Source organism: Tigriopus californicus, chromosome 11 (assembly GCF_007210705.1).
Source record: "Tigriopus californicus strain San Diego chromosome 11, Tcal_SD_v2.1, whole genome shotgun sequence".
Taxonomy (NCBI): Eukaryota; Metazoa; Arthropoda; class Copepoda; order Harpacticoida; family Harpacticidae; genus Tigriopus; species Tigriopus californicus.
The window spans coordinates 10,093,884-10,112,280 of NC_081450.1; the positions used below are offsets into that span (position 1 = coordinate 10,093,884).

An 18,397-nucleotide genomic window follows, 5' to 3' on the forward strand; every position below is an offset into this window, starting at 1 on the left:
TAGCGCGTAAGAAAACCTAAAATTGCATTTCTACAACCTTAACGTAACGTTATGCACAACGGGTTCAAAACATTACATGGTATTTTAATCCATGTTGCAACTCTAGCTCCTTTTATTCACTGGTATCTCAGCATTGATCCTTGGCGAGCGAAAAACGATCAAGGATAGCTGAGAGCCTATAAACTCGTTATATCTAGTCTGAGCTGAACCTTGCCAAGGTTTTGGCTGTACGCTTTGGCAATGATAAGCTAACTCGTTGCTTACGGTTCCGAATTTTCTTTTTGGATATCTTGCAAACCTTGAATCTTTGGCCAGAACGTCGAGTAATTCGAGAACTCTTTTGATATGGATTTCAACTTGGTAAGCATTTACAATTGACACCATCCACCCTTCCAACTTTTGTGTTCAATTTTTCCTGCTTTGCCACCCCGTCAATCGCTCGTTCAAGGAAAGCGAAATAAACCATAATATCCTCAAACTAACCCATTTTTGTATGGCAACAAAAAAGTGCGTGTCATTCATAAGTTTTTCTTCAAAATGCAGTCCAATACCCGGTTTCGTCGAGCTCAAGACTACTTTCCCAGATTCCCCGCTCCAAGCAAAGAATGATGCAAATTGCACAGCACTACCTTTCCTCGTGAGCCAAAACGTTGAGCATGGGATAAAGGGGGAAATTCCCAACATGTTTCCCAGACACAGCCGCGGATCCTCCACGCAACAAGAGGGCAAAAGTCTGCTGGAGGTCGACGGACGTTGTTCCCCATGAAGCAGAAGAAAAAAAAATCATTGCCCAGTGAACTAATTCGAACTTCCCAATACACCATTGGACGGGCAAGTTCATGTATGCTTGTAGGGGAGACATACGTTTGTTCCAGGTGAGATCGTTGGGCTTTCTCCTAAACATTGATGCGCACTTCGTCTGATTTCCCCCTGGGTTGTCAAGCGGTTTGGGTAATCATTTTTTCTTGTTCATCAAGACGAGCGCTTGACACGGTTTACATCGGCATAAAAACGCCTTTTGTTCGGGATACACTCGTTACCATGGAGGGTAACAAAAAAAATGTTTTGTTCCTCGAAATCTAGCGAATCAGAGCTTGAACTGGATTGACGTCAGAGCAACTCATTGATATGCTTGAGCTTGGGTACTTGATAGGCCTTGTAATATCGACAACATTAGGAGATCAAGCCATGATCGGCGACTTGTGGTTCTTGAACATTCACGAGATACATGTCATTTGACTTACTAGATTGATTTAAGTTGGCCACAACACTTCAGTACTGTGCAGTACATTGCAGCTGTACTGCAAAAAAAGAAGTACAAAATGCAAGGAAGACCTTACACTGAAAGACAAACTTAAGCCTTGTTTAGTGGCAAACTTAAATTGAACAAAATGGTCATGCTTTTACTTACGTATGTGCGTAGATGCCTACTTGATGTATCGTTCGAAGAGGTGGTTGACGATCAGCTCCGTCAAGAGCGAGATAAGAAATGTCCTCATTGGAAAAGTCGACGAGTTTTGTTGGACTGGTTTCAAGTGGTACTTAGCTGCAGTCCAGAGACCTGTTTTTATAACTCGTACCTTGAAGTTAAGGACTTGGACCTTAACCGATATATATATAAACACTCACCGTAGTGGTGATTTGATGCTCATTCTGGGTAGAGACCCTGGTCAGAGACGCGCGAGGTTTGACAAGTGGCTCCAATTCAAAAAAGTAAGCCATCAGTTGAACTAAAAAGTTTCCAAAGAGATTTTGAATTAATGCGCTGTATAAGAAAGAGTACTGTCATGACAAGAACCATTGAATATTTTTTTCAAGGACACTGCGAAATTTTACTCAAAGACAAGCTGATTCATGGATGTAGTCTTTTAGATTATTGAGAGTAGTTTTGTTACTTTCTAAATAGTTTTTGAACCCTTTTTTCATAAGATTTGATTGCAAACATATTTCATACCAATATTCAAATTAATATTATGGCATGTGAACTCCTGAGTCTCTCAAGAAACAAGTCCCTTTTAGACTGAACAATGTAATTTGTTAAAATGGTTGCACTCTGTCTTTTGAAGCGCATTACTCAAAATTGACACTGACAGCATGCGTTAAATCAGCGTGACAACTATATTTTATTGAGAAATACCATACTGGTGCAATTCTAATGGAAAAGACACTTTAATGCTGTATAATAAAATGGTTGAACCTAAGGTGACTCAAATTTGTCATTAACCATTCAAAGCTTTGCCTTCTTATGCAATACAAACATGTTAGGTCTTTTTGGAAGTGACTGACTCCCGGTTGAGAGAGTTTCCAGACAAAGCCCATGTTCGTTGACAATAGGCAGCGAATCAGATCGCTCGAATTCGATGACGTATACTAAACCTCGCGGATCTCTGCATCCAGGGTCCCTAATTCTGGGTAAAGTCCAAGCCCTAACTTAGAGGTACGAGCGTTTAAAAAACTTGCTTTAGTACCGGTCAGGATTTAATAGCAAGTATAGCAAAACCGATGATGGTTGTACGACTAAATGTCATTTTTTTGTGATTCAAGGGTTGCAGGTGATTATTCCATAATTGTAGTATTTGAATGCTTTTGGCGATTTACTTTAAATTGTGCCACTGAATCTCAAATTTTAATAGGCACAATAATCATCATATCATTCATTATTATCATAGATAGTAGATGCAAACACTTGGTATTCTTATGACTGCTTCTCTAATCATTCACAAATACTATTTTTCAAACATAGTATTAAGCCAGTTATTTCTTTCTTAAATGAGGTCATTTCTGTAACCCAATGAGAGGACATTTAGTCTAAAAGCACTTAGTTCAATTGTGCAATCCCCCTTTCCAGCTTAATTTTTACTGATTTATTGAAATTCAATTCACCTTCTTAGATTTCACAAATAACGTGAGCCACGTTAATGGGGGAACATTGGCAAGAATAAATTGCCAATAATTCTGAATTTGTTCCCAAATTGACATACCGTACAGATAGTTACCACTCATTTTTTCCTCTCCAGTCCTCTGAAGGATTGATGGACGCTAGTGGGTTTCGAATGACAATCCTGATTAATCACCAAATGTGGTCATATATCAAGAAACCTATAAATGTTTTTGTGAGCTACTTTTGGTCCTTTAAAATTGCACCAAAGGAACAGCACCTTGTCGAGGGCAATAATGGGAATTAGTTTGTTTTCCCTACGATTAAAAGGTGAAACTTTAGACCTTTTCAGTGAAAGAGTAACCATGTGGTATTCCTCATTTAGTTTTATTGGTTTGACAGCTCAGTTGAGTTGTACAACCAATATTGAATAAACGAATTGAATCTCCGCTGAAGCAGAGATTGTAAGTTCCCTTGTTTCTAAAAGCATTAGGCAGTGATATATGTTGTGCAGCACTTATATGACTTAGTGTGTGTTGAAAGTAAATTAACTTTGTCTGTGATTATTGATAACCTATTTTTATTGATTCCAAAAATCTCTTAGGGTTCTATTACTGTAGACTGTGCCAGGGACAACTGAGCTAGCCGTCCCTGACTGTGTATAACAAGTCCATCAGTTTCCAAACCAGCACAAATGACTGGGGCTTCAGATTCCTGAGCTGAGCTACTTTTTAATGGTCATTTATTATGCTCGTATAATAATTTTGTCAAATGATATGTTTACAATGTAATGTTTTAACCTAGAAACCTAGATCTTTCCGGAAGCTATCTTTCAACTTCATCTAGAGCCCAGATTAGAAAAGTAAATATCCTACAAAATAATGCTACTCATATACTGAGAGGTCAAGTAATTCGTCTTTGTTCCTTCACCTTGTTCGTTTGTGTTCAGATTTGTGTATTTTTAATGATCTGAGAAAGCCAAAACACCTGAACACTGATAAAGCAACGCTTTGAAGACCTTAAGATATCATTATCACTATTGGTGCATTGGCTGTCTTTTTTTACTAATACAAAAACAAAAATCAACAAAAAATTCCGCAAAATACGAGGTCTAAACCACAGTTCAGCACACTGAAAACAAAATTGTGAAATCTTCAGAAACTTAGGGCAAGGGAAAAAATCAGCAGACGATACTAACTATTTGAATATATTGCCATTTAAGGACGAATGAACGGAATTCTAACAAGATAAACATAAAACCATTATTCTTTTTTGGGCTAATCTTGTCTTGATTTCAATAGGTGTGCGAAAAGAACTTTAAGTCCATCTTTAGAGAAACTAGCCAAATTATTAAAGCTGATATAAATAGAGTAGAATCTGTTCAAACACTCATCGTTCGAACATCCTACCCTCTCTTCCCTCAGTTTAGTATTCTCGAGGTCTAGTTGGTTCACTGGCCTAATTCGAGCTTCTTAAAAGTTGTTTTGGAGCCCTTGGGCAATCGTGTTCACATAGGGTAGCTAACGCAAGGCAAGTCTGTTTTCAAAGATTCCAATGTCCAATGTCCAGCATATGTGCGAGAAAATAGCAATGTTGAGAACTTATATGGAAGGCTCGCTTACTCAGACTCAGAGCGAAATATATTATATCGCTTTTCTTGAACCAAGTGGCTGATACTTTTATGTCCAATTGAAAATTAGTAGAGAGTTTTCGGCTTTGACTGTATTTGTAATAAATTGACTAATATAAACTGCGCCAGTAAAATGCCAAATCCACATGCTTTTGTGCAAATTAATACAATGCCATAAAGATTGATTGTTACTATGATTAATACCGCTTTTGCTTCAAAATTAATATACTTTCCATGACATGAACGATGCAACCTGATGACAATCATTATAGAAATCAAAGGTAGATAGAATCATTCGGATATTGTATTTTCCTTTAAAAACGTATTTCACGCAACCTAGCTTTATTTTTCAAAACAAACAACGAATCACCATTATAACGGCGATTCGGGCAAAGCTAATCCCAGACTCGGGTCTATAAATCAATTCAGATATTTAAGTTATTTTACAAGGTACATTTACATTGTACTGGTGGAGATGATCTCACTAAAAAAGTTATCGTAAAGTGCAGCTAAAATATTCCTTTTTTTTAATTTGGAAAAAATCAGTTTACACTTTGTTCCCTCTTGTAAGTAAAAAAAAAAAGAAAAAGAATCATACTAGTCATAACACCTTCTTCATGTTATTTGATTGCCCTCATTTCAAAAAATCCAAAAACAACAAAACCCTCAAAGCCTTTGAACTTGATGCATCCAATTAAATTAAGGAGGGCCAATGAATAAAATATCAATTGAGTTGTTATTTCATGGTCTTGGACATTATTTGACGGAATATAGAAGGAAGAGCCAAATGATCGCTTTCAATGTCACCCAGTGATCTTTTGGCCAAATGAATTCTTATTATATAACCAGTTTGGGACGTCGCTTATACCACAGCAATGGTGATGTCAATACATTGAGGGAGTATTCGCGAAATAGCAGTTCAATTAGCTCATGGAAGGAACAGTTGAGGTTCCTTATCATTGCAGCACGTTTCTATAACTTCAGTCATGAGATCAATTGATCGCGTGAATTGATCACCTTTGGTTACATCCAATTTACGACAGAAGTCTTCCAAAAATTCCAAGACAAACTTCACCTCACTGACCCTTGTGATTTTGTTCGGCACCGAGAGAAGATTAGGCATTAACTTCTGAGACATCTGAGCATTACGGAGCCAGATGGTGAAGTCAAACCCTTTGCATATGATGAAGGAGTAGAGCAGCATCGGAGGTCTTCCATGGCAATGTTTAAGCTTATAAAACACGTGCTCCTCCTTGTCCTTCGATTCCCTGACACCCCCTGGAAGACCATGTCTTATCAATTCAAGCTTTTGGTCAAACTCTCCGAGAGTAGCAAATTGACGGACGGCGTCGGAGGAATCGCCATCTTGACGATTCTGAAGCAAGATTTGGGCCGATGCTGTTGAGGTTGGAAATAGTTTGGGAATGGCACCTATCCGCAAAGAAGGCCTTAATCGTTTGGCAGGCCGTTTTCTGGCTCTCGAGGGACAACCATCCAGTCGATCGTACACCACCTCCTGGGCAGAAAAGTGCAAGGCACATACCCCTGAATGCTTCATCACACCCCAATTTTCTCGTGGAATGGCGTCGATCCATTGTTTTCTTAAAGTTGGATCCACGGGAAATTGGAACACTCCCACCTTGACAAGCCCTTGGCTTTTCGACCGTTTGCCACGATTATACCCCGATTTGCAGAAGGGGACGACACATTTTCGAGCCATCTTGGCTATTAACAAGGCAAAATGGTTGAGGATGGGGAAAACCTGGCTGGAAGAAAGGCCTCAAGGGGCCTCTTTTTTGGTGTACGATGACCACAATGAGCGGTGGAAGCCACAGATGAGCTAGAAAATAGTGATAGGGTGTCAACTTTTAGCTGGTTCAAACCGCCAATAAAGTAGTACACTGAGAGGCTCCATACAAAGAAATCGTGCAATGGCTTTGATTTAAAATAACGCCAAGCATGAAGAGTAAAAGAAATGGGAAAACATTGAACAGCTGACTGATGTTTCTTCTGAAAGTGTTGCCAGACGAACAAAATTTACTCACAGCCAATTTCAACTTTAATCTAAGCCGTGGGAAAGAAAGAACGCCAGTCCATATGGCAGGGAATTACAAGGCCTATTTTTAAAGGTTGACCTTATGTTCTTGAGAAAAAGAACGCATTTTGAAATATCTTTTCCATGTCTTGGAGAGCCATCCAATATTTATCCACTCACATTTTGGCGGAATAACTCCAATACCAAGTTTGAGCATTTCTGCAAGCTAGACTATGCTTAGTTTTGACATGCAAAAATGGAATTTATTTCAGCATAAAGGTAATGTCAAAGCTGGAAATCAAGTTTTTTGGTAAAATTTGCATAAATTTAACTCGAAGACTTCTTAAACTTTACAACACATCCAATCTCAGCGACGGAGGTGCAATCTGAACTTCACAAAAAAGTAACTCAGATTTTGTTACGATAAAATATTTAGCAGCACAATCACTCGAAGCCAATCAATACATGAGTGAAGAGGATAATAAAGTGCATGTCCACATCCTAAAGACTACAATATCATTTGATCATTTGATCGTGGACATTTCTCAACATTTTCGACTAGTTTTAAAGGTGAGCGATAGATAGTCTCAAACTGTCCTTATTCCTAAAGGAAAAAGCAAAAATAACTAATACGTGGCAGCACTGTTTCTGGTACATTGGCACTAAGGTTGGGTGGTTCAATCGTACTCCCTTGCGTAAATGAGCCAGTCTTGTAGAGCATCGGTACTAGAGCTGTGCATCGAATCCGACTTTTCGGATCTGATCTGATCTGAATCCGAATGTAAGATAAGCTAAATGAGTGCAATTTTTTTTTGATTATAGTGTCTGTCACAACTCTCAAAATGTGAGGGATATCAAAGAACATCAAAGTTGAAGGCTGTGAATTGACCTACTTTCTTGAAAGCTATCACAATTGTGTGGCAATTTCATACAGAGAAAGAAAACCAAAATTTCAGATAATAAGGAAAGTGCTTGTGGTCTATACAGTCAACATCAAGAAAAAGGACATTAGAGTACCTCAGCATATTAAACAGGCCAATGAACATTTATTCACCATTCTGATAACTGTAATATGCAATACTATCATTTTTCCAAAAAATTGACATGTACAACAGGAAGGTTTTAACTTGACTAAGGCAACTCCACTCAATCTCATCATTTAGAAGAATAAAAAAGGTTTCAGTCGCCATAGAACACACTTAGTTATAGTTGAATGAGTTCTTTTCAAGTCAATTGTGTGAAGAAAAAAAATCAGATTTAGATTAGATTTAGCAAGATATTTCGGATTTTAATCGGATTAAACAACAATAGTTCGGATTCAGATTCGGTCAAATAAAAAAAAATCTGGGATTCGGATGAAAATTTTGGGCGAAATTTCGGATTCGGATTTGGTCGGATTGGATTGGAAAAAATGTCTTGGATTGGATTAGAAAAAAACGTCTCGGATTCGGATTCAGATTACAAAAAACGCTTTGCATCGGATTCGGAGAGCCTGTCGGCTCCGATGTGCAGCTCTAATCAGTATCAGACATGGGAATGGAAAAGTCGGATCTGAACGACCCGAAGCCATCCGAAATTTCTTTCAAAAGTGGGGGGGAGACCTAGAACATTAAAGTAACAAACACAGAAAAATTTCTATCTAAAACATAATCTTGGCGATTGTGTGGCAATTCCAAACAAACATAAACCCAAAATTTCAGAAAGGAAGGAAAGGTGATCAAAGTATTCGCAGTCGATAAAGGCCATTATAAGGGAAATCGAAATTGGAATACCTTGACCTTGAATTACCTTGAAATAACTTGAAATACCTTGAATTGTTGCACCATTCTGATAACATAATAAGATTCAATAGCACTACAATTGAAACACATGACAAAAAAAAAAAGTAGTGCCGTTTTACCACTGTTACAAAATATTGAAGTCATTGCAACACGAAAGTTATTTTTGGCTCAGCCAAATAATGTAGGTGTAAGAAACGTGCTGCAACCAGAAAAAACAACAGTCACCAATATGATATATTGATACGATATAAAAAATAGCGGGCAGTCAGGCTCAGGGTCCCTCTTGGAAATATGTAAAAGATTTTAAAAGAACAAAATTCCGCTTTCAATAACATTTTTTCCTTACCACATTTTGCTTCAGGCGGATTCGTCAAACCAACAAATTCATATGAATTAGTTTTGTTTAAATAATAGATGTAAAGATTTTGAAAAACTGGAAATGTCTGCTACAAAACTTACATTGTTTTGTTTGAAAAATGGAAATGAGATTGGTCTTTTTTCTCAAGATTGAAAATGCACTTCATGGTTGGGAAAAAAGTTTCTGTTTGGGGTGAAGTATTCAGAATTGTTTTTTTTGGAAGCACAAATTTTTTACTGTTATTTTTTTCTTTAAATCAAATATCTGTTCATTTGAAACAAACACTTCAAATTATAACATGAAGAAGAACATGCAAAATTTTGAAGTAATGCCCAAAGGTTTCAAGATATTTCATTATTTCAAAATCTTTGAAATCAAAAGCCGGTGGGCATTGATTCCTTTAATCCGTGGCAGTGAGCATTGGTTCCTTTAATCCGTGGCAGTGAGCATTGGTTCCTTTAATCCGTGGCAGTGAGCATTGGTTCCGTTCATCCATAGTGGTGGGCATTGGTTTCCGTCATCCATTGTGGTAGGCATCAGTTCCTTTCAACCTTGGCAATAGGCACTGGTTCCCATCATCCATGGCGGTGGGCATTAGTTCCTTTCATCCCGGGTGGGGGGCATTGGTTTCCGTCATCCACAGTGGTGGGCATTGGTTTCCGTCATCCACAGTGGTGGGCATTGGTTTCCGTCATCCATTGTGGTAGGCATCAGTTCCTTTCAACCTTGGCAATAGGCACTGGTTCCCATCATCCATGGCGGTGGGCATTAGTTCCTTTCATCCCGGGTGGGGGGCATTGGTTTCCGTCATCCACAGTGGTGGGCATTGGTTTCCGTCATCCACAGTGGTGGGCATTGGTTTCCGTCATCCATAGTGGTGGGCATTGGTTTCCGTCATCCATTGTGGTAGGCATCAGTTCCTTTCAACCTTGGCAATAGGCACTGGTTCCCATCATCCATGGCGGTGGGCATTAGTTCCTTTCATCCCGGGTGGGGGGCATTGGTTTCCGTCATCCACAGTGGTGGGCATTGGTTTCCGTCATCCACAGTGGTGGGCATTGGTTTCCGTCATCCATTGTGGTAGGCATCAGTTCCTTTCAACCTTGGCAATAGGCACTGGTTCCCATCATCCATGGCGGTGGGCATTAGTTCCTTTCATCCCGGGTGGGGGGCATTGGTTTCCGTCATCCACAGTGGTGGGCATTGGTTTCCGTCATCCACAGTGGTGGGCATTGGTTTCCGTCATCCATTGTGGTAAGCATCAGTTCCTTTCAACCTTGGCAATAGGCACTGGTTCCCATCATCCATGGCAGTGGGCATTGGTTCCCGTCATCCACAGTGGTGGGCATTTGTTCCTTTCATCCAGGGTGGTGTTCATTGGTTGCCGTCAGCGATGGCGGTGAGATGTTGCTCCCATCAGGCATGGCGGTTGGCATTGGTTCCTTTAATCCGTGGCAGTGGGCATTGGTTCCCGTCATCCACAGTGGTGGGCATTGGTTGCCGTCAGCAATGGGGCGAGATGTTGCTCCCATCAGGCATGGCGGCGGGCATTGGTTCCTTTAATCCGTGGCATTGGGCATGAGTACCTTTCATCCACTGTGGCAAACATTGTTTTTTTGTTATTCGTGGTGGTGGACATCAGTTACTTTCATCCATGGCAGTAGGCATCAGTTCCTTACATCCATGGCAGCAGGCATCAGTGCCTTTCATCCACGGTGGTGGGCAACCTTTTTTTATTGTCTACTCTATCACGTGTGCCATAAGTTTCTGGACAAATTTCATTAACACCTACCAGAAGGTCTACTTTGAAAGCAAGGGATCCAGGGTTAAATGGTAATAAAATAAGATGACATATTAGAGTAATTAATTTTTGTAAGACCCCTTTCATTGGCAGCAATGAACACCTTCAACTGCTTCCAGAAAGACTTGAACGCCTTTATGATTTGCCTCACTAGACATGACGGCCCTTTTGTCATTCATGGCCATGATGAGTTTGCCTAACTCTAGGTGGAAGACTCTAAAGGTCTTCTCCTCAACATGCATCTATATGAAGATATACACTGGATTTAGGTTCAGGGATAAGGGGGACCAAAATTCCTTGGGCCAAAATCATTGGAGCTCAACTTCAACTCCAGTTACTTCTGAGTGACGTCAGAAGTGTGAAAGGGAGCACCATCCTGCTGCCACACCCAGTTCCCGGCGCAGTAATGGTTGTTGTGAGTCGGAATGACCTTTGCACCAAGAATCCGGTTATACTGGGTGCTATCCAGGTTGCCTATGATCCACATAAGTGGAAGTCGAAATTGTTTATTTGTTTTTTATTATGGGCAATCACTCAGGTTGCCAGTGGCATTATACGTGGTCTTGACCCTGTAAACGGTGCTTCTAGACAATGCTGAAGTTGGTCGCAACAGTCCTGGAGCTGTCGCCAGCCGCGATCTGCAGAAAAGAAATTTCGTGGAGTTTTTCAAACACGAAGAGGCAAAGCTAAGATCAGCTGTTGAAACGAAAGATTTAGCTAGATATGCCCAGAAATCCCTGCAATTTTTTTAAAATATTTTTTGTCACTGAGTTACAAGGATTTAAAGGCATTAAAGACTTATGGCACACCCGGTGCTGGCTTGCTGGCACACACTGCATGTTTTATTTGAGCAAGTCAAAAGGGGTGGAGGTACGGTTACTTCGCCCAGAGCTGGTGTTACAACTGTCATGGCCTGAGGGGTGAGCATCTTGTCCAATGGTACCGCCCTGTTCTAGTGATGCCATTGCGGTGTCCGGTTATGCGGTTATTATACCCAAAAGTGAGGCTATCACATCCGCACGTGCAACTACCAAGTAAGATTTTTAATTACGATGTCTCATCGATTGAAAAGTAGTTGATTTTTTTCGCAGGGAAGAGTGAGCATTTCAAAAAGAACGAATGATCTTTATATTGCCCGATCAACCTTATATTCAAGGGTTAGCCAGATCAACCAACTCTAATTCGTTGGTTGATCAAATAATATATAACAATAAAAGTTAAGTAAAATGAATAAATTTCCCGTCTTGAACTGCTGGGATTCCAATCCCAGAAGGGGTAAGGAAGTCCAAAAAAAAAGAAGAAAAAAAGAGAAAGATGGAGTGATCGCACTAAGTATAAAACAGTTAAATCCTACTCTTTACTCTTGCTTGACTACCAATCTTTTTATTAAGTGCAACAAATTGTTGATCATGTTTTCTTCAAAACAAAGTCTTTTGGAGAATCAATGATCAATACTTCACAATTTCTGCTCGTATGTAGTAAATTGAACACTAATATACTTTGAAATTAATTACAATCGCTAAAATGATTGGTGGAACGAATCACTGGACATTTAAGCGTGGAATGATGTTGACAAAAAAGCTCTTGAAATTCAAATGCACGCAAAATTGAGCCATTCGATGCATACTATAGAGTCTTCGTATACTCATTGAAGATGAACCACATCAATGAACGAACACGAATTATCATTTGGGGCTAAAAAAGTCTAATATCGTTTTCAAGGCAATTCGAAAAAGGTGGCATGTAGTAGGTGATTTTAACCATAAAAGGTGAATGTGTACGTGATTAGGGCTACTATTGCCTAAACAGAATTCCTCTAAAAATCGCCAAAAATGTGAAAAATATATTCCATGTGGATCCCTTTCCGACCCAATATTTGGACATGACCATTCTGAGCAATATTCCACCTCGTCCATTGGCAGATTATAAGTCGTCTTGGGGCATTGGGCCCGGTTTGTGGGATACAAAAATTGAAAAAAAAACTCCCTTGGAATTGAACTTCATCAAATATCGGATTGTTCTCAAGGATTCCACATCGGCGTAAATGCCGCCGATCAGGGGCAAGGATAAGGCCCTGTCTAGTACAGTAGTGCATGTACAGGTAGTTGGTTACCTTTTGTGTTGACACCAATTGTACGTTCAGTATGATTTGAGCCACGGACATCTGGAAATATGGAATGCGAACGAGCTTCCCGGCAAATCGGCCTGCTCTTGGTCATAGCCACTCTGAGCCACTTTTTGAATTAAAGTAATATAATAAGAAACGTAGATCTCTTCAAATAACGGTAGGTCAATTTCATATCATTTACATGCAAAGTCGATCGTTTCAGAGTTATGTTGTCAAAAGCTTATGTAGCTGACCAAGAGCAGGTCGAAAATTAAAATTTTATGTAGTGTTTACTACATAACTTTGAACATGTCTTCTGAGTTCCCTAAGCATAGGTTTAGGCTCAAACTTGGCTGAGTTCCTCTATTCAACAAGATCTTGTGGTCGTATGAAGTGCTTATTTGGAATAAGATGAGCGGTTTAGGAGATAGGATATTTTTGCTTCCGTTTGCAGTCCATATCTCTAGAAGTCCGTGTTTGAGCCTACTGTACGTTCGTCTATGTTGAACGTTGGGAGGATCGGAGACGAGATGGATGAGCCATCCTCCCACACAAAGCTCCGTGCGATCATCACCTACAGCGATATTCTGGAATGTAGTGGAGCGAACAATTAGGGGCCCATCATTTTCTCCGTCACATTTTTTGGTAGTGCATTTTGGCCTCTTCCTCTCCTTCAGAGATTTGTTTTGGCAATGCATCAATGAGGCAACTCCAAATTTTCTGTTACCCTCCTCTATCCAACCAGCGAGCATTCAAGCCAGCATTCAAGCCAGCCATGACCTTAGAGGGTTTTTTGAAGTGAAATGTCAAACAATATATTCTATTCGACAAGCAAACGATTGATTGCAGTTTGGCTCAATCGTTCCTGGGATTGGATTTCACGAAAAAAACGGGCAATTGTTTTGAATTGCTCAGAAGCAAACTAACCCAGGAACGTTGAACCAAATCACGAAGTCAATAACGATTTAGACAGGGGCAGAAAAACCTCTCGAATTCCCTGCTCATAAATCAATGAGACTTGGCTAGTCCACAATGGAAGGTGAAGGAATGCGAGGACAATCTCTTCATGCAAAAATCGTTATGATGCGAGATCAAAAGCAATTATGTCGATGAGGTAATTACGCATTTGTTTGATTAGATCCGGCCTTGGATGCATCCAAAGTTTCGCTACAACATAGCCGTACGCATCCACTGTCCCATGAAGAGAGAGGGCATCTTCTTCAAGTTCAGAATTTGCTCTAGCCCCTCAGGATCACGGAACAATGAATCTCACCTTAAGATGCCTTGACTTGACACTCCTCTCCGTAGTGTTAAAGTCTGAATAGTTCATGGTGCTGTTCAGTAGTAAATCTGTGGTCGACCTCGAGAGGACCAAATCAAGAGAAGTGACACTTTATAGCAACGTTAAATGAAGCTTTGGATTTCTCGCTCAGTTTGTCACAGACACAGTGTGTTAGAAATGGCGTTTTCCCATTAAATGCTGGATTAGATTCTGATGCTTGTATGACAGATAGACTTCTACTGGCGACATTTCATCCGGCTCGTCACATAATGACTCAAAACCACTTTGAAATCACCGCCTTGATATCAGACCTGTCACAAACTCGAATGATTAAATGATTGCATGGTGGTGGTGTTCGTGTCCTCCTCTGGATCCTCTGTAATTTTACCACACTTGTCTTTTAATGATTAAGTTCACAATCATAGCAAAATCTGCTTGTTTTCTCCTTTAATGCCAGCTATTCTTCATTTGCCGGGTGTCCTTGACAATTAAGCTCATCATCTAGGCGAGTCGGATTTGGCATTGTTTTTACTTGAGACATGCATTGCATGTATTTTTGATTTTTTGATCGATATCACACTATTTGCAGCTGTACATTAGAGCACTATCGCTGAAACGAAACGATGCATCTCGATAGGATGGCTTTACAGTTAGTTGACACACTAGGTAGGGCTTTAGCTAGCTTAGTTAGTCGATGTCGTTGGGTTGATCTTGAAAATGAAATCCTCAAGCGTCGACGTCCTTGAGATCTGTCCAAGTAATAAGATGACTGATGGAAGCATCATGCACGGCGATGACTGATGAGTGATAAAAGGATCGAAGAGCCCACCTGAAATACCAAAAGCGCTGAAGGAGACGAGTAGGCTAGCCTGGGTGTTGGTTTGATGGTTTGATGGTTGGCATTGTCAGTCCCTATTACCGATACAGAAACCTCGAGATCTTAAGCCCTCTCCGCGATTCAAAAAGGATGGCAAGTGATAAGGTCTGGAGATGGTGGTGACCTCTCCCCGTGAAGATTGCGATAACATCTTATCGTCCTCGTCATCACTCGTAGACTCTACGAAATCCACTCTCGCCTTGATGGGATTTCGACTCAATTATGGTTGGAATGTGGAGCCTTGACTGGGAATGAGGTGCAAATTACCTCGATCCAATAACGATCGAACAGTCCCGTACCCACAACGAATGATGATGCACTTGGGATGAAAACGAATGGAGGATTGGAAAAAATAGATGAGAGAATCCAGAACTCAAAACCCGGAACTCTGTGTGGTCCTCACACCACCCATCCTCAGCCCATTGAGGCTTGAAAATCAGGGACGTAATTGAGCTCTTTGTTCTTCTGGAAGCTAGTTTTTGAGACCCAAAATCAACCCATTAATTTGGTTCAAACAACTCTTCATGGCCGAGGGTGATAAAGTGTAGAACAAGATAAACGAGGAACCTGTAACGATTCAAAAAGACACTATATCTTAACATGACGCTTTTTCGTGTGAAACATGTGATGATAAAAAAAGTTTCACTCAAAGTTCTTTCAATTTTATGTACGAATCAACTTTGTTACAAGCCTTACATATTATCATAGAGCGAAGTTTAAGCAGGTTCAGCTCATCCACATATTTTACTCCCAAGTGCCATTCCCGTCCAAATTTGTCCTCATGTAACCTGATTTGATAACAAAACATCAAAGGATAGTCGGAGGTCCAACAAGTCCAACGTTTTCGAAAATTGAATATTTCATTTTAATGCGTTTGTCGTAAAACGAATCTCGCCGCCTTTTTTTTCCTTCAAGCCCTCTTTGCTAAGAATAGGTGAACTTCCATTCAACATAACAGGACGGTTCATCTCTCTGTTATAATGGGTTTTCACATATCCGAACAAGAACGAGGGATCGTCTCCATCAACAGAACAGAGGTTACGTAGTAGATGCATTATGGGGGAGGGATGACCCGGACTTTGAAACGAATTCCAGCTCGTTTATCAATTTGGAAGTTTAGAGAATTATTAGAAATTCGTCGAAGGAGGTCTGTCTATCCGTGGGTGATATTTGTCGGGATTCAAGGCCAAAGGCGAGGTTAATGTTGTCGAACTACATTGGTTGAATGAAGGGCACCCAAATGGAGACAAGGATGAAGGGAAGGGTGGGTTAAAGGAGGAGGGGAGGAAGGGAAGACACAGAGACGGCACACGTGCACCATTAATGTCTTCAACCACCACCACCACTAACACACAATATCTCTCCATACAAATATACAGCTTTTATTATCATATTCAGTGCTTTTGTTCTCAGTTTCTTTACATTAAATATGCATTGGAATCGTGTTGATACACGGAGCGAACAATGGACTATTACCGGGAAATTGAAAACAATGCCAGACATCAAAGCGGAGCCAAGATTTGTGGAAGAATACCCTGAAACCTTGAATAAAGTTGAACCGAGATTTCCGAAGCCTCACTGACTGACTGGCTGAGTGGTTGGTCGGTTGGTTGGTTCATAGGCTGGCTAGCTGGTTAGGTGGCTGGCTGGTTGACGATCCAACCATTGCTTCAATGAACTTTGTCGTCGAGAAATTGATCTTGAAAAGAAGCCAAGACCCAATGACAAAAGCCAATCTCACCACTCACTACTCACTACTCTCTCGTCAGAAGTTGTATTCACAGCCAATGAGGAACTTCAGCCTCGCTCTCTTTGTGAAATGGTATTTATTTCCTTCAATTCAGACCAACCGAAGTCGTAACCAAGCAAAGCAATCAAATTTTAATCCCGGAATCACATTTGAGCTTACAGTACCGGTACTTATGGTCCCAACCCAGGGAATTCAAATGAAACCAGAAGCGGAAGACCGTTGGCTTTGAAACTTGAACAACAGCCACCATATGTGAACTCTTACATGCGCATGAACATGCCATATATGTACAACAGTGTTCCTAGGGTCCTGGTTGATTGTTTCGTATTAGATACATTAGCTCAATGGCTAATCAATCGCTCGTTGGTAATCACGGTCCTGGCCAAAGAATACCTATGCACCTACGTACATTTGATCGATTCATTATAACAACAAACGCGCTCGAAGGAGAAGGATTCACTTGGATGAGTTTGTATGAAAGTCTAAATTGGAAACACCCCGAGCTTCTTTGATTCAACTTCACAAAAGGGATGAATCACTGTTTTATTGCTCACCTCCTTCATCAAGCCTCAGTAGACCGTATAACATTTCCCTTTACTTGCTCAAGCGTGGCTCGAAAAGGATTTTCTGAACAATGAGAGTTCATTGATATTGCAAGCCACGGACGCGGAACTGGTCCTCAAGATTGACTTTAATCCACTTTCCATCCAGTAGTACTCCTTCAACTGTAAATTATTGCTCTCAAGACAAGCGAGGCCCTCAATATCCATGAAAACTTCTGACTTCTATCAAACAACCTTTTGAAACCGATCATTAGTGGGCTTGAAAAGTTTTGGGGTTCACAAAAGGTTAAGGCACTGCCCTAAATAAATATGACCTAACTACGCAGTACATGTTTGTCTTGGACCGCCAACTGGATTGGTAAAATGAAAAAAAAAATAATCCATGAAAGTACTCGATAATGGCTTGTTCTGCTTTGACGACTTCATGATTCCAATCGATCATCTTCCGAGATAGCTTGCACCACACCGACACACCGATCAGTTAGGATTATGTGAAGCCCTTTGGGAGATTCCATAAAGGTCTGGATTCTCAAAAATCTGGTCGGGGCGAATGAAGACAAGCAGCGTATATCTGCCGACATCAACGGGGCCCTCCGTCGATGTACGCTTTCCTTCGCGTCATTCCGCGGATAATCTCTAGCTTAAAGCGGAAAAGTGACCAATTCCTCCTCCTCCGTCCTCTTCTCCCGTGGAAGCACTCGCACACCTTGAATGTAGGTTGGAAGTTGTCTGTGTTCATTGGAAAGAAACGCTGGCCTACAACGCCCACCCCACACACATATAGAATTACGCACCCTCTGAAATATCAAGTTGAGTCAGGTATTGTTGAACACGTTTTAGAATCAATTATTCGAATCATATCGATCCTTGAATTTGTTATCCAAACTAAAGGGGGACAGAACTTTTCAATATGAGAAATTGAAAAAAAATTTGTCTGGAAAAATAATACCAGGTTGAAATGTTCATGACTATTTGCATTCCACCTTTAATGGCATTTGCTGAATTCGATCACGATTATTCTCTCGCTGTACAATCTACTCTATAAGCAAATAGGCATTCAAAATAAAACACGAATAACTCAAGGTATAGATAAGATCGCTTAGCATAAGAATTATGCTTACAATAAGATGTGGTAGCAATTGCAAGTGAAACCCATCTATCTCAGATCAATAGTTCGTCCATCATATTGGCCCAAAACTTTCAACTTTATCATTAACAAGCATAATTGACTGTCAAATATAGCATGTAGAAACTAGATTGCTTGGATTTGCCGAAAAGGAAAAAAATGAGACTATGATAAAATGTTTTAAAACTAGCACCGGTGATGGTTTCAAG

The 18,397-nt window shown here is 40.3% G+C and overlaps 1 protein-coding gene across 1 annotated transcript; it reads right to left on the reverse strand.

The window, feature by feature from the left end:
- Positions 1 to 5,103: 5,103 nt before the first annotated feature.
- On the reverse strand, positions 5,104 to 6,526 carry LOC131889987 (uncharacterized). Its single transcript, XM_059239228.1, has 2 exons — positions 6,426 to 6,526; positions 5,104 to 6,348 (listed from the first exon to the last, which is right to left on the reverse strand). The coding sequence occupies exon 2, from the start codon at positions 6,226 to 6,228 to the stop codon at positions 5,437 to 5,439; it is 792 nt and encodes a 263-aa protein (XP_059095211.1). The 5' UTR covers positions 6,229 to 6,348; positions 6,426 to 6,526; the 3' UTR covers positions 5,104 to 5,436.
- Positions 6,527 to 18,397: the final 11,871 nt, after the last annotated feature.